This window comes from Euprymna scolopes, chromosome 21 (genome assembly GCF_053919585.1).
Source record: "Euprymna scolopes isolate OS-2025 chromosome 21, ASM5391958v1, whole genome shotgun sequence".
NCBI lineage: Eukaryota > Metazoa > Mollusca > Cephalopoda > Sepiida > Sepiolidae > Euprymna > Euprymna scolopes.
This window is the reverse complement of record NC_136502.1, coordinates 24,249,969-24,264,604: the sequence shown is the minus strand read 5'-3', so window position 1 is coordinate 24,264,604 and position 14,636 is coordinate 24,249,969. Positions and strand designations below refer to the sequence as shown.

Below are 14,636 nucleotides of genomic sequence, written 5' to 3'. Positions count from 1 at the left end.
TAACTTTTAGACGTAATCCACTACACTAATTTACTCTAATTTATTTTTTATTTTTTCTCTCTCATAAAATGTATATATATGTATATATGATATCTAATTTACATAAGGAAAACACGTTGCTCTTCCCCATCATTATATATAGCCTCAATCCTCCGACTCTCTCGTCAATGACCATCCCTCTTGAAGAAGCCCGAATAAATCGGGCGAAACGTTGAGTATCCAGGTCCTTCCACCTCCATTTTATTTCAGTTCGTCGGATTTAATCCAGCTCAACAATCATATATATATATATAATTATTTTTTATTATAATAATTAAATACCTACAGACACTAGTGTTTCATCCTTTCAGGAATCTTCAGTGCAGGGTATTACGATTAACACCAGTCGACAGATTCGAACTCGACAACACGAGCCATCTCTGGGTCGATTAGGAAAGACCTTATCCATTCGGCTACCATTAACCACGTGAAATAACGTTGAATTTTAACACTTTAATTTTTTAAATGTTCTTTACGTCAGTAAGACAATAATCTAATCGTTATATGATGATCTATGCATACGAGCTAAATTGACCGACTTAATTTAACTGCTCAACAATAAGAAACAAGTTTCTTAAAGGGACTGTCATATATATATATATATATATATATATATATATATATATATATATATATATATGATTGATATATATGATATGATTGATTATGCATATTATTTGGATTCTTAAGACTACTGTTCTCATCTTGTGTGTTAATTTTCACAACGTTTCACTCGATGTAACAAGAGCATACTACCCCCATGGATTAAATTAGAAGGTTCCGTTCGAAATGCTATATAGATTAGCGAGTTCGACAGAAAGATTCGAAAGTTCCGCAGAAAGATTCCAGAGTTCGGCAAAATGCACCTGAAGAAGATCGGAGGTTGCATCGACCGAAACGATGTGGATCTAACATTCAAGATGAGAAAAATAGTCTGAAGAATCTGAATAATAGGAGTTGAGTTTTTTTGCTCCATTTTTGACGAAGGAAAATCTACCCTTTCTGAAGAGACACTTCCATAAAAAGGAATAAGTAATGATAATATCATTAATGATAATATTAATAGTGATAATATTAATAGTGATAATATTTATAGTGACTATATTAATAGTGATTATATTAATAACGATAATATTAATAATGATAATATTAATAACGATAATATTATTAGTGATAATATTAATAGTGATAATATTAATAGTGATTATAATAATAGTGATTATATTAATAGTGATTATATTTATAACGATAATATTAATAGTGATAATATTAATAACGATAATATAAATAATGATAATATTAATAATGATAATATTAATTGTTAATATTAATAGTGATAAAATTAATAGTGATAATATTAATAATGATAATATTAATAGTATAATATTAATAGTGATAATATTAATAGTGATTATATTTATAACGATAATATAAATAATGATAATATTAATAGTGATAATATTAATAGTGATTATATATATTAATAACTATAATATAAATAATGATAATATAAATAATTATAATATTAATAGTGATGATATTAATAATGATAATATTAATAGTGATTATATTAATAACGATAATATAAATAATGATAATATTAATAATGATAATATTAATAGCGATAATATTAATAGTGATTATATTAATAACGATAATATAAATAACGATAATATAAATAATGATAATATTAATAGTGATAATATTAATAGTGATAATATTAATAGTGATAATATTAATAGTGATAAAATTAATAATGATAATATTAATAATGATAATATTAATAGTGATAAAATTAATAATGATAATATTAATAATGATAATATTAATAGTGATAATATTAATAGAGATTATATGAATAATGATAATATTAATAGTGATAAAATTAATAATGATAATATTAATAGTGATAATATTAATAGTGATAATATTAATAATTATAATATGAATAATGATAAAATTAATAGTGATAATATTAATAATGATAATATGAATAATGATAATATTAATAGTGATAAAATTAATAATAATATTAATAATGGTAATATCAATAGTGATAATATTAATAGTGATAATATTCATAGTGATAAAATTAATAATGATAATATTAATAGTGATTATATTAATAATGATAATATTAAAAACGATAATATTAATAATGATAATATTAATAGAAAATTTTGGACAGATATGGTAAAATAGTCCCCAAAATAGAGGGCATTTATTAGCCCTAAAAGAGCCCCTGAGGCACACCCACGAGTTATCACAATGTATAGACAATCAAAATTATATAGAAATCAGTTTGTTACAACTTTTCAGAATGTTTTATAAAAATCCAAGGCATCAATTTTTTTTTATAAGCACAAGAGGGTCAATTTTAGCCATTTTAACCCGAAAGGCACTCCTAGGGAGGCAACAGAAGTTTTCCCGGAAAATCCGTTCTGTTACGTTTTTACTCATATCATGTTTAATGTTTGTGCAAAATTTCAAAAAATTCCAAGGCATAGTTATTCAGAAAAGTGCAGGCAGACGAATGGGCAAGGGTGGATTTATAGGTCCACCCTCCTTTTGTTGGGGGACCAAAAATTCTGTGTATGCATAAAAAATTTTGTTGTTGTTGTTAAATATTATTATATTAGAAATCTTTTCAAGTTAAAATATATTGAGAAATACGCATTTGTATTGAGAAATACACAAATTATAAATATGTAAACTTTAGCTAAAGAATATGCTATTTTAAAATGGCCGTCCATTTGGGCCATACCTAAGGTTTACATATTTAAAGTGTGTATTTCTCAATACAAAATATATATATTTCTAAATATATTTTAACTGGAAAAGGTTTCTCATATAATAATATTTAACAAAAAATAAAAATAAAAATAAATGAAAAATTTTAATGCCTACACAGAATGTTTTTTTCTCACAATAAAATCAGCCGTGTTTTAATGAGTTTGTCGATAAAGGACATAGTAATACAATTTTAAAAGCATTAGTTTAGATATCAATAAGTATGTATGAGCTTAGTAAAATCCTAAACTATTGAACTCACCATGATGACTTATCGAATATATATTCTAGGCAAGAGGGTATGCAAAATGGTCAAATTATTATTTTTAATCACTATCATTTTTGGAAGTGAGTGACACCGAAACCAAAAATGAAAAATATTAAAATTAAAACTAATGTTATATTTATTGCTTATACAAGACTTATTCTAATATTTATAGGCGTAAAGTTGTAGTTTTTATTTTTTTAATTTATTCACAAACTCTTCCAAGTTTCCTGTAACAAATATATATTCTGAAACTATATTAGTCATGATACAAAGATATACATATTTCATTTTGCTCAAAGGCAGCACAATAATATTGTGGGACTTTGCATTCGTACGTGACATCCGTAAAAAGAAAACATGATTGGTTACTTGATTTGATTTCTATTAAAATTCGAAAATTATAAAAGTTAAACAAAAATAATAAAATAAGAAGAAAAATGGTAATATTAGGTTCAGGGGTAGGAGCAGGAGTACACAGGGGCCCATTATAATTTTTAGAAAACTCCATATGTGCCCATGAATTTACAGAAAATTATTTCAGTATATGTCACTTGGTTTTACATCCACTTTACTCAATAAATTCTGAGCACATTTTTGAGCCCTACACTAAATATGAACATAATAAAATGTAGAAAAAGAGAATAAAAGGATGTATTATGAGCTGGGTGCAAAAAAGTCATATGATTCTTTGTTCAATTCTTCCCCCACCTCTCTCTCTCTCTCTCTCTCTCTTTCTCTCTCTCTCTCTCTCTCTCTCTCTCTCTCTCTCGCTTTCTATTATTTTTGCATTTAAGCCTGACGGCTCAGTCCAGAGATGAAATGGAAAACTGTGTAGCTTAATTGTCATATATATTTCATAACTTTATATATATATATATATATATATATATATATATATATATATATATATATATATATAAAATAATTATTAATTAATTATTACATATATATAATTATAATTATATTATATAATTATATATGTATATTTAATTATATGTATGTATGTCTATATATCTATAAAAGTGAACGTGTCTGTGTATCTGTCTGTCTGTGTATCTGTGTGTGTACATTTACCTACGCAATAAATCTATCAATTTTTAGTATACTGACTTGAAATTTGATATACAGGGTACTGAGATTTGGGAAAATCGATGTGATCGGTTTTTGGCCAGAAATTTGGCTATTAAGAGGTCAAAGTTCAACGATTTGACATTTGAAAACTCTACCAAACTCCTCTGACAATTTTGGGTCTAAACACTTGAAATTTTAGATATAGGTTCCTTTGGCATGGATCTAACTTAATAACTTAATTTGAGCCCCAAACAATAAATTTTAAGGGGTCATAATAGAGGCCAAACTTTTAAAAAATTGACCGCTTTTTTTTTTTTTTTTGCTCAACAAACACCTCCAAATACCCGTGCAACGCCGGGCACCCATGCTAGTATATATATATATATATATATATATATATATATATATATATATATATATATATATATTTATATATATATATATATATATATATATATATTTATATATATATATATATATATGAAAAAAATATATAAAATAGTATTCATTTATTTGTTTACAAAACTCTTCCAAATTTTCTGTTACAAAATATACATTCTGAAACTGAATTATTCCTAATACAGGGTGTGTAATGTGATCAAATAATTATTTTCAATCTATATCATTTAAAAGGTGAGTAACACCGAAACAAATATAAACAAGACAAAAAGAAAAGTTCTAATACTTTGCAAACTTTGCTGTTTGAAATACTTGCAACAAAAGTTTGAAATGATAAACATTTCATAAATCTGTTGTGAACATTAGACAAAACCCTTTGTATTTATTCATGCAAATAAATGTGGACATTTTGGTAACTTTGATACAGGTTTAATAATTTAGCCTTTTTTAGTTAATCACTTTAATTAATTACTATTAATATCGATGAAACTATTGCATATGTAGGGAAAAATAGGACAATAAAATTACAAATGAATAACACCGAACATTAATACATTATAAACTGTGTTAATAATAATTATGCAAATTATGCATGCAAAGACATATAGTATTTAAAAACACTTTTATTATTGATTTAAATAGCAGTAATCGGTTTTGAGCGATAAATGAAAAAGTTTTCATTTATTCAATACATATTATTATTGGCTCACATGGAGTTTTCACACAAGTCAACAAACGATCTGATTGGAAACATGTGGTGTTCTCTGGAGGTTGAGTGACAACAAGTCTCCCCAGACGTCTAGTTCTCTCCACCTCCTTAGATAGCATTTACAAATGAATTTGCATCATCGTAACAGCCTCTTGCCATTGATTTCTCGTCGGTAGTGGCCATTGGTGTATACTGGAATTTGAGTGGCACTAAGCCTTCCCAAATTCCCAGTTCTCTTTGCGCTTGTCCAACCGAGGTCTGGCTGGTGCTCTTTCCTCGGTTTTTCAGTCCTTCTTGACCCTTCTCAGCTCTTTGGTTATTATTATTATTATTATTATTATTATTATTATTATTAGTAGTAGTAGTAGTAGTAGTAGTAGTAGTTTTATTAGTATGCAATTCTTCTATTTTTAGCTTCTATTGTTTACTCTAATAAATTGTTCACTAATTAAAACATATTTATTAAATAATTATTTTACGTCCTTAGTTATACATGCCTAAATAGATCTCTGTGTGAGGGAGCCTTCAAATTCACTATTGAATATAGCTTTTAATTTTATATATAAAATATGAGACTTCAAATATAGACATCTACAACTGATGTAGCCAGTTTATTGCCGAGTATAACGTTATAATTAAGAAATTGTAGTAGAGTATGAGATCTATTAATAATGTTCATGGTGATTTTGTTTGATTTCCTCTGAAAGCAATCCACACCTGTTGTATCTCGATTGGTTAGGAATTCTCATCTTTTCTTGCTTTTCTGTCGTAATAAGCCGTACAATGCAAACTTGAGCATTGCTGCTGCTGCTGCTGCTGTTGCTGCTCTTGGTTCATTAAGTACATTTCTACCTAGGCAACATCGGCTGTAGCTTGCAGCTTGGCAGCGGAGAGACTTTTCAAACTTTTAATCTGATCGCTTGAAGATGCCTGTCTCATGGCTCAAGTTGACGTGAACAGGATGCAACGATTTCCTTTCTTTAATTAGTCAATTGTACGGACATACACTTCAGAGTTAAAAGTGGGATTCCTCATCTCAAAGATATTTCATGGCTCTGCCTCGACCAACAATACATTGACTTTTCGAAAGCGATGATTCTTATGCCCTCACAGTATAAAGCATTCGTAAATAACTGTACTTATTTTGTATGAAAAATCAAATCTAGTCATGATGTTTAGGTATCTAATACAAATCAGGTTTATGCTGTCGTCGTGTGATATACGGGAGATGGCGACGGTTCAGTGGTTAACGACACGGTCTGACGACCTGAGTGCCTCAAGTTCCACAAAAATAACTTTCATTTAAAATATTGGTACCTTCTCATAGTCCCTCGTGTAAGTACCCAATGATTTTCTAGAAAGAATTCGTACTAGAAAAAAAATCGGAGAAACCAATGCCAATAATAGAATATTTGGATTCATACGATATGATGATTGTGTAATACAGAGGTAAGCAAAATGGTAAAACTTTTATTTTGTAGCAAGTGAAATATAAAATAAAAAAATTAAAACTATTTGTTGGTTACTAAAATTAACAATATTTCAACTGATTATGAGCTGGTGTTACTTAGCCCCCCCCCCCGACTGGGGAGAAGGTGCAAGCCTTTGAAGAGGTAAGTGTACAGAAGTGACAATTTAGCAACGTTTTGTTGGGGGTATATATATATATATATATATATATATATATATATATATATATATATATATATATATATATATATATATTGTTTTTAAATATCGGAACAAAGTATATCCTCATTTTTAAAATTATTGTCTTCTGATTTCATAAATGGAAGCGGAGGTCCATACCAGATTTCTTCTTGCATCACACAGGATCAAAAGCTTGGTCAGGGTGAAGTCTGGCTGTCTTAAAATGTTTGTGTAGAGTGTCTAATCATCTTTGTTTTAACTAAGCTACCGTCTATTTGCCGGGAGTCTCTTGTTTTCGTAATGATGTCGTTTGTGCAGTACGTATGTTTAGACGGTTTCCTCAGAATTGATCTGAGATCGACCTTTTAACAACAACAAGATATTAAAACGAATACAAAATAATGTTACTATAGATATGCATTAGCTTAAACTTCATCAAACTTCCACTCTTTTGAGAATGAGTTTAAATTTGAAAACCTATGATTTATTGACTAATCGAATTAAAATTGGATATTTTTTATTTTATGTTTTATTATAAACAAACCAAAGTGTCATTTATTTTTCGTTTAGTTACTCAACTCCAATCTATGCTCCCTATTGTAAAACATTTGCAAAAACACTCGTCTAGATACAACAACTGTCAACAATTTCTCTCACTCTCTATCTCTGCCTAAAACTAAATGAAAATTCCATGAGCAACTTTTCTTTTCTAGAAATATCCACTCGTGGAACATAATACCGTGGGACTGCTTCCCAGCTGACTATAACATGGTTGTTTTCATGTCTAATGTAAGTAAGGTTTTCTTGAGCCGTCCTTTTGTATAATTAAACCCTAGCCAAGTTCCACCTTTAATGATCATCATGGTGTTATCTAACTGTCTATCTAATTAATACTCATTAATCTTTATCCTTGAGAGGCTTCCGGGCCTTGATAAGCGGTGAATCACAAGTGAATAAAAAGGACTGGTATCTTTGTGAGTGTGGAGAGGATTAAAGATTAGGAGTGGGGGTACAAACCACTAGTGTTGACACTGACAATTTAACTATCCAATATTTTTTTCACTAAAGTATCACCAATTATCAAGGTCCAAAGGCCACTTGAGTATCAAAATTAAATGAGTCTCAGATGGACCTAAAGAATTTGATAATTTAAGAAAGCAGTTACAGAATTTGTTTATATTTGCAGTAAGCTGAGAAGCTGCCTTGCAGTATTGTATTCCATAGAAGGAAAGAAACTGTTTATGGAAGTTTTATTTAGTTTTAAGTAGGGAGAGAAAGAAAGGGAAACTATTAAAGATGGTTGTAGGTAGATGAGTTCTTATGGTGAATGGTTTACGGTTGTGTGTGTGGGGGGGAACCATAGATTGAAGTTCAGTCAGGAACCTGCCATAAAAATAACGACAGAGTAGAAAGAGACTAGCAATGTCTCTTAGGGGAAAGCGGTAGTGTTTCCAAAAATAATGTTCTTATTTTTGATGGCGGTGTTAATGTGAAACAAAACAAAACAAAAAAAAAAAAACAGTTGCACTAAAGAAGAAATAGAATGCATTAGTGAAAAAGTCCGGTTGAATCATCGTTTATTCATTTGATGTACTCATTACTTTTATTTTATCCTTTGTTTTTGTATATATATATATATATATATATATATATATATATATATATATACATGTGTGTGTGTGTGTGTGTGTGTGTGTGTGTGTGTGTTGTTACTTTACTCTTTGTTTCCTGCCATTATTCTTTCTTCGCATTTCGATCATACCACTTAGCATTTCTACTTGGTGTTAAAGCTTAGCTTGCTGATCCTCTTTGTGGCTTTTCTAATATTGGCAAATAAAATAACCTTCTAACAGATTCCTCATTCCAACTCTTACTACTACTACTACTACTACTACTACTACTGGAGAGATGGAGGATTACCATTTGCCTAAGTGTGACATCAAAGAAGAGCCGCACCAAAGTTGAATTTAAAATTATTTGCCGAAAGGCAATTATCTCCCTTTGTCGCTTTGTTTGTATTTTTCCCATCCTTAAGCGTATTTCACCCTCCCACCACCACCACCACTACCACGTCCCGACAAAACCATTTTATTGTTTTCTCCCTCTGCACCTTTAAATAATCATGTTATTTTGATTAGAGAGAAATGCAAGTTACAAACCTAATGTTGTGAGAATGTTGTGCAGGATGAGTGCCGCGGTTCAGCTGATCAACCCTGTTTTGAACCAGTTGTCATTCTATAAAGTTAAAATCAAATATAGAATTATGGTCAAATATATACTTAACTTTATAATCAAAGTCAAATATAGAATTAAAATAAAATATATAGTTAAAGTTAAACATATACATCTATATAATAATATTTTAATGTCTTTTTGTTCATAAACTCCTTTTGGGGTTGTGAGATAGACCCTAAAGTATATCACGTAGAATACTCATATATTTATTATATATTTCATTTTGATCATAGAGTATGTATCTGAACGTAATGCACATAAAAAGGAAATGCAACATTTTAATTTAATTTATAACTTAAAAATTATAAAAAGTCGATCTTGAATTTACTTTCACCAGCCTCGTAACTCTCGCTTCCCTTAATTTGTCATTTAGTCCTCACATTCCATGAGCGATGTTTGTGACAAAGGTGGAAGAATCTATCCATCTATGACTTGTCGTTGACTAGTTTTTGACCTTATAATGGTAATATTTTAGCTCCTTACATCAAGTAGTTGTATGCCTTATCTGGGACTATTTACATAATAAATAAATAAAAATAAGAATAAAAATGTGAATAAGGGGTTCAGGGGTTGGAACAGGAGTGCACAAGATTCATTTAACTCATAAAATCTCGGTTAGGGTTTAAGAGTACAAAATTACTGAAATTTATTTCAATTAATGTCACTTTACTTATATCACTATCAATACTGAGTATATATTTTGACTCCACCCTTAAAATTGAATATTATGAAATATCAGAATAATAAACCACAAAACAGACATACGATTACTTATTCACTCCCAGGTAACGCAGAGTAGCCCTGCTAGTCTAATATATAATTAAATCAATAGAATTCAGTGCAAGCTGAAAAAATATTTTTTCTGCCCATGATATGGCAAGGTTTTGAAGAACAATGATCGATTGAAACCTGTAAATGTTCAATATACAAGCAAATCGATGTCTCTGACAACATAAAAAAATCCTATTGGAATGTAATGAACTCCAGTTGATAAAACACAAGCCTTTATCAGGGTTTAAAATTCATCTCTGTAACGATGACAGCTGAGCAGATTTTAACTGTCTTTTGGATATATTCTCCTTTGATAAGCGTCCATGAAATACATTTCTCAAAAGTTTATAATGATTAAAAAAAATGTTTTTAATGTCATTTTAAAATATTGTACAGATAAACACTTACATAAAAATATTCTGCCCTTTCCCTTACAATTTTAATGAATTGTCACTATGAATATGCATGCGTTTAAACTAAAGCCATGCACTGTCTACATATGTGCACATGCTCCCCTCTTCCTTTCAGTCTATAATACAAGTCCTCCATCAGGAGACTATAATTTATCCAATTTTGATGGAATTTTCGACATTTACTAGCAGGCCACTAATCGTTGCTCGGTTATAACATACACTTAAATATGATCGATTATTATATTGAACCTAATATATAGTAGTGAGATCAAAACTAAAAAAAAATATGTATGAGTTGGGTAGCATCAACACACAATTCTCCACCCTTATTCCTTAACCTCTGAGCCATGCCCATATGCATATATATATATATATATATATATATATATATATATATATATATATATATATATATATATATATATATATACAGGGTGGCCCCCCCAAAAACGGACCCCAACTATAATAAGGTCCGTTTCTTAGTGTTTTGTCCGAATGAAATGAAACTTTGGTCATAACTAGTTTATTATATTCAAAACATCACATCAAAACATTAGGGTCTTTGGCCTTTTTTTTCTCGGTTGACTGTAAAATGCCCAGAAAAATAATTGAATGTCCTCTGTTTTTGTTTTGTCACCCTGTATATATATATATATATATATATATATATATATATATATATATATATATATATATATATATATATATATATTCACTTGTCATCCTTTTTTAAAAGATGAGATCAATAAATTGAAGACAAGATTCAAGCGAGCACAACCGGTCCACATAGTTTTATGATTATATATATTCAGTAAATAGTATATCTTATGAGAAAGACAAGTTTTCAAATTTAACGCTGATACTTGGATTACAACAGAAGTGACAGAGGAAACTTAAGTATTCAGGATACAAAAAAGATTTACTAAATAAAGCAAACAAGATAAATAGAATAATTTAACAATCACAATGTTGAGCTAGGGTGAGTCTTATAAGATTATTTTAATTCTTGTTCTTTTTATAAGAAAATCCAGAATTCATTGTATAATTTTCTATGAAAGCTCTTGGGTTCGTCGCCTATTTAAAACAACCCCCAGCATTTTTCCTCACTTTCTGTCTGTACCCAAAAGTAAAGGAAAATTCTATGTGCAGAGTTTTGTTCTTAGAACTGTTCATTTGTGGAATGCAATAACGTATGTCTGCTTTCCTGATGACTATAACATAGTCATCTTCAAGTCTAATGTGAATAAATTTCTATTGAGCAATCATCTTAGATAACCTAGCCCTACCCTAGTTCCGCCGTAACTGATCTTGTTGTTGCACCATTTACCTAACACTTAACACTTATCATAGAATGGCCTCTGAGTCTTGATAAATAGTGACCCTCCAAATAAAAAAGATATGATGTAGAACAGTCAGTGTGTTATTTACTTCCTTTCTACAATTTCTTTCTTTCTATAATTGCAGGAAGATGTGACACAAGGTTGGAAGATGGGGGAGAATAATACCAACACCTCTAAAGGACTCTGGCCTATTAAAAATTGCCTGGGCAACCCCATCGGCAGAGGTGCCTTAGTAAACTTGAAAGAGGGCAGGCAGCCACCTGAGAGGGTGGACCTCCTAGAAATGCACAAGACATCAGCCATTCTCCAGTCAAAAGGGAAAATGCCATTTAAAAATAACTTACACTCTGTTGGCCTTTGAGCAAAGGTAACTACCCGGCTGACAGGAGAAGAAGTGATAGAAATGAACTTGAGAGAAAGAACTGTCCAGAGGCTTGTTTGGAAGTTAATTTATTAAAGCCATCCAACACATGCCAATGTATAAAACGGATATTGCAATGATGATGATGATGATGATGATGATGATGATGATGATCTATATACTAATACGTACTACCTTTAACATATGTACGTATGTGTGTCACGGTTTTCAGATTATAAATTATTTGATCGGGAGATCCTATTTATTAAAACGGTGATAACATACTATAAACACTAAATTATTATATAGAGATGGTAATTTAATGTTCGTAGTATGTTATCACCTTTAAGTCTCCTTTTTAATAAACAGGATCTCTCGATTACCGAAGACGCAATGTAAAAAAAAAATAATCAATATACCTTCTTGATCTTCTATTCTGTCTAAAGATAGTATAATGATATTGTGAGGTTTCCGTTCGTGCCGGGCGTCCATATAATGGAAGTATGTCACATACTCCTATAAGGATATTGGAGATAAACCGTAATAACCAAATATATTCTGACACTACATTAACCAGATTACTTAGATAAATACTCTTACAGTTTTAAAGGGCTAATAATATCGTGGGGTCTCCATTCACACTAGACGTCCCCAGAATGTCAAGCAGCAATATATTACATATGAAAAATGCCAGTGTGGAATTTCCACAGGTTCTGCTAGTTATTATTATTATTATTATTATTATTATTATTATTATTATTATTATTATTATTATTTAAGTAAGAGGTAACAAGAAATTATAATTACTATAATTATACTTCCAGACCACTGCAGAAATGATCCCTTCCATTTCCCCAAGCGAACCTTGACCAAACGCTTCCAATCCGAGATAGCTGTCCAATTTCTACATATGTGTATGCACATGTTTAGGCTTGCAATATTATGTGAGAATCTATGACAGAAAAGAAACAATGGAGAGCTGTATTTTAATTCCCAGGAGATGAATCTCTATAGCTTTGCTCTTTACTTATACCAAATGTCATTAACTTTATTGTTTCCTCATTGCTGTACACAATTCTTGACTCGTGTAAGATAATTCAATACAACTGCTTTCATTTCGACATTTTATCCCGTTATGATTCCATTAATTCCAATTTTTGAATGGCGTACTTAAACCGATCCCAAAAGGCTTGTGTCAAAAAAGCCACATCGTGCATAATTGGTAGATCTGCCGAGTCTGGAAAATAATCGACAATGAAACAAGTTTTTTTTTTATGCTATTTTTCAATAACATTCTTATGGGAATTGAAATTGCTTTTTTTTTTTTTTGCTTTTTTTTTTTTAGCTTTCTCTTTTAATTGAAAGAAAGACATTCATATTCTGGTCTTTCCTACCTTTTAGAAATCTTGTATTTGTTTAATAAAAAAAAATGCCTTTCAGAAATCAATAGCGATCCATTCTTATAATGCTCTGTAGTTGATGCCATTATAACAAAAAGAATACAAATTTCGCCGTGTCATCAACGTGAAAAGAACACATATTATTGTGTATTATATCACTAAGTAAATGTATCTTTCCATATTTTGGGCCTACAATCTCATCAACGGCCATTACGATATCCCTTAAGGCCTATTATTCTCTGCTACACCAGGAAAAGATCCATGTGAACAACCACAAGAAACTGTCTCACTGACGATTTCGATTGAACTGGAGGAGAACCGTTTTCTGAATCAAGATCCCAAAACCTTGGAATGAACTTCCGGGAGATGTAGTAAATGTGCCAATGCTGCAGCGATTCGAGGCAAATTTGAATAGGTGTTTGGCTATTGTACTCTTTTGTATAAAATTCTACCACCCTTTTCCCACATGAAAACTGAAGCATGCTTGCTTTATTTATGACCAAATTTATTGAATTGAATCTACAACACACCCCAGTAGTAAAATTATATTAATTTCATGTATGGAAAATATTAATTTTTGAAATTAACTTTAAAAATATTATTTTTTTCATTTTAAATAATACTGCATAAGCATGTTATTAGTACATTAATATGTGTAAATGTTTTTGTAGGTATTGAATGCAAAGTATTAAAAAGGTATCTTTTTGATGAATATGATGGCAATAATTCTTAAATGAAAAATATATAAATATGGAAGAGTATAAAAAGTCTACAGCAATTGAGGGAACCGAGTGTTTAAGTGATGTGACATATGAACAAAAAGTAGACAAACAAAGGTTTTATATTTTTTAAAATCTTTGTATATCTATTTATTTTCCAAAAACAATCACAAATACAGACGAGTAAATATGGACTTACTGTTTGAAATAATCGTGATGGTGGAAGTCTATAATATTCTGAGATTACTTCTCTTTTTCAAAAAGGAAGGAACCAAAAGAATGGAAAAAAAATGGAAAAATATACTTATGATATAAAATGCTGTCTATTTTTTCAAATGGATTGATTTTAAGAAAATATAACAGCATTTTCGTGATCATTTTGGATGGAATGGTTGTTTTAATTTCAATATTAATTCATATTCTTAAAAATTTCATCCTTTATATTCCTTAGTATCTAATAAATAAAATGAA

General features: G+C 29.8%; 1 protein-coding gene and 1 long non-coding RNA gene across 6 annotated transcripts in view; one reads left to right on the top strand and one right to left on the bottom strand.

Annotated features, from left to right (window-relative positions):
- Positions 1-13,963, top strand: part of LOC145242060 (uncharacterized) — a 315,387-nt gene extending 301,424 nt beyond the window's left edge. For both annotated transcript variants that reach the window (XR_013862649.1, XR_013862650.1), the window contains one exon: positions 11,810-13,963. This is a non-coding gene — a long non-coding RNA (uncharacterized LOC145242060). The remainder of the gene's footprint in view (positions 1-11,809) is intronic.
- The window catches only part of LOC145242057 (protocadherin-19-like), a 261,891-nt gene that overhangs the window by 18,910 nt on the left and 228,345 nt on the right, over positions 1-14,636 (bottom strand). For 2 of the 4 annotated variants that reach the window (XR_013862648.1, XM_080104954.1), the window contains exon 3: positions 9,086-9,161. The exons of the other annotated variants lie outside the window; for them this stretch is intronic. Coding sequence is in view for 1 of the 2 variants with exons in the window: in XM_080104954.1 (XP_079961080.1) it covers positions 9,126-9,161 (36 nt within the window). In the remaining variant the exon portion in view is untranslated. The remainder of the gene's footprint in view (positions 1-9,085; positions 9,162-14,636) is intronic. 4 annotated transcript variants of the gene reach the window in all.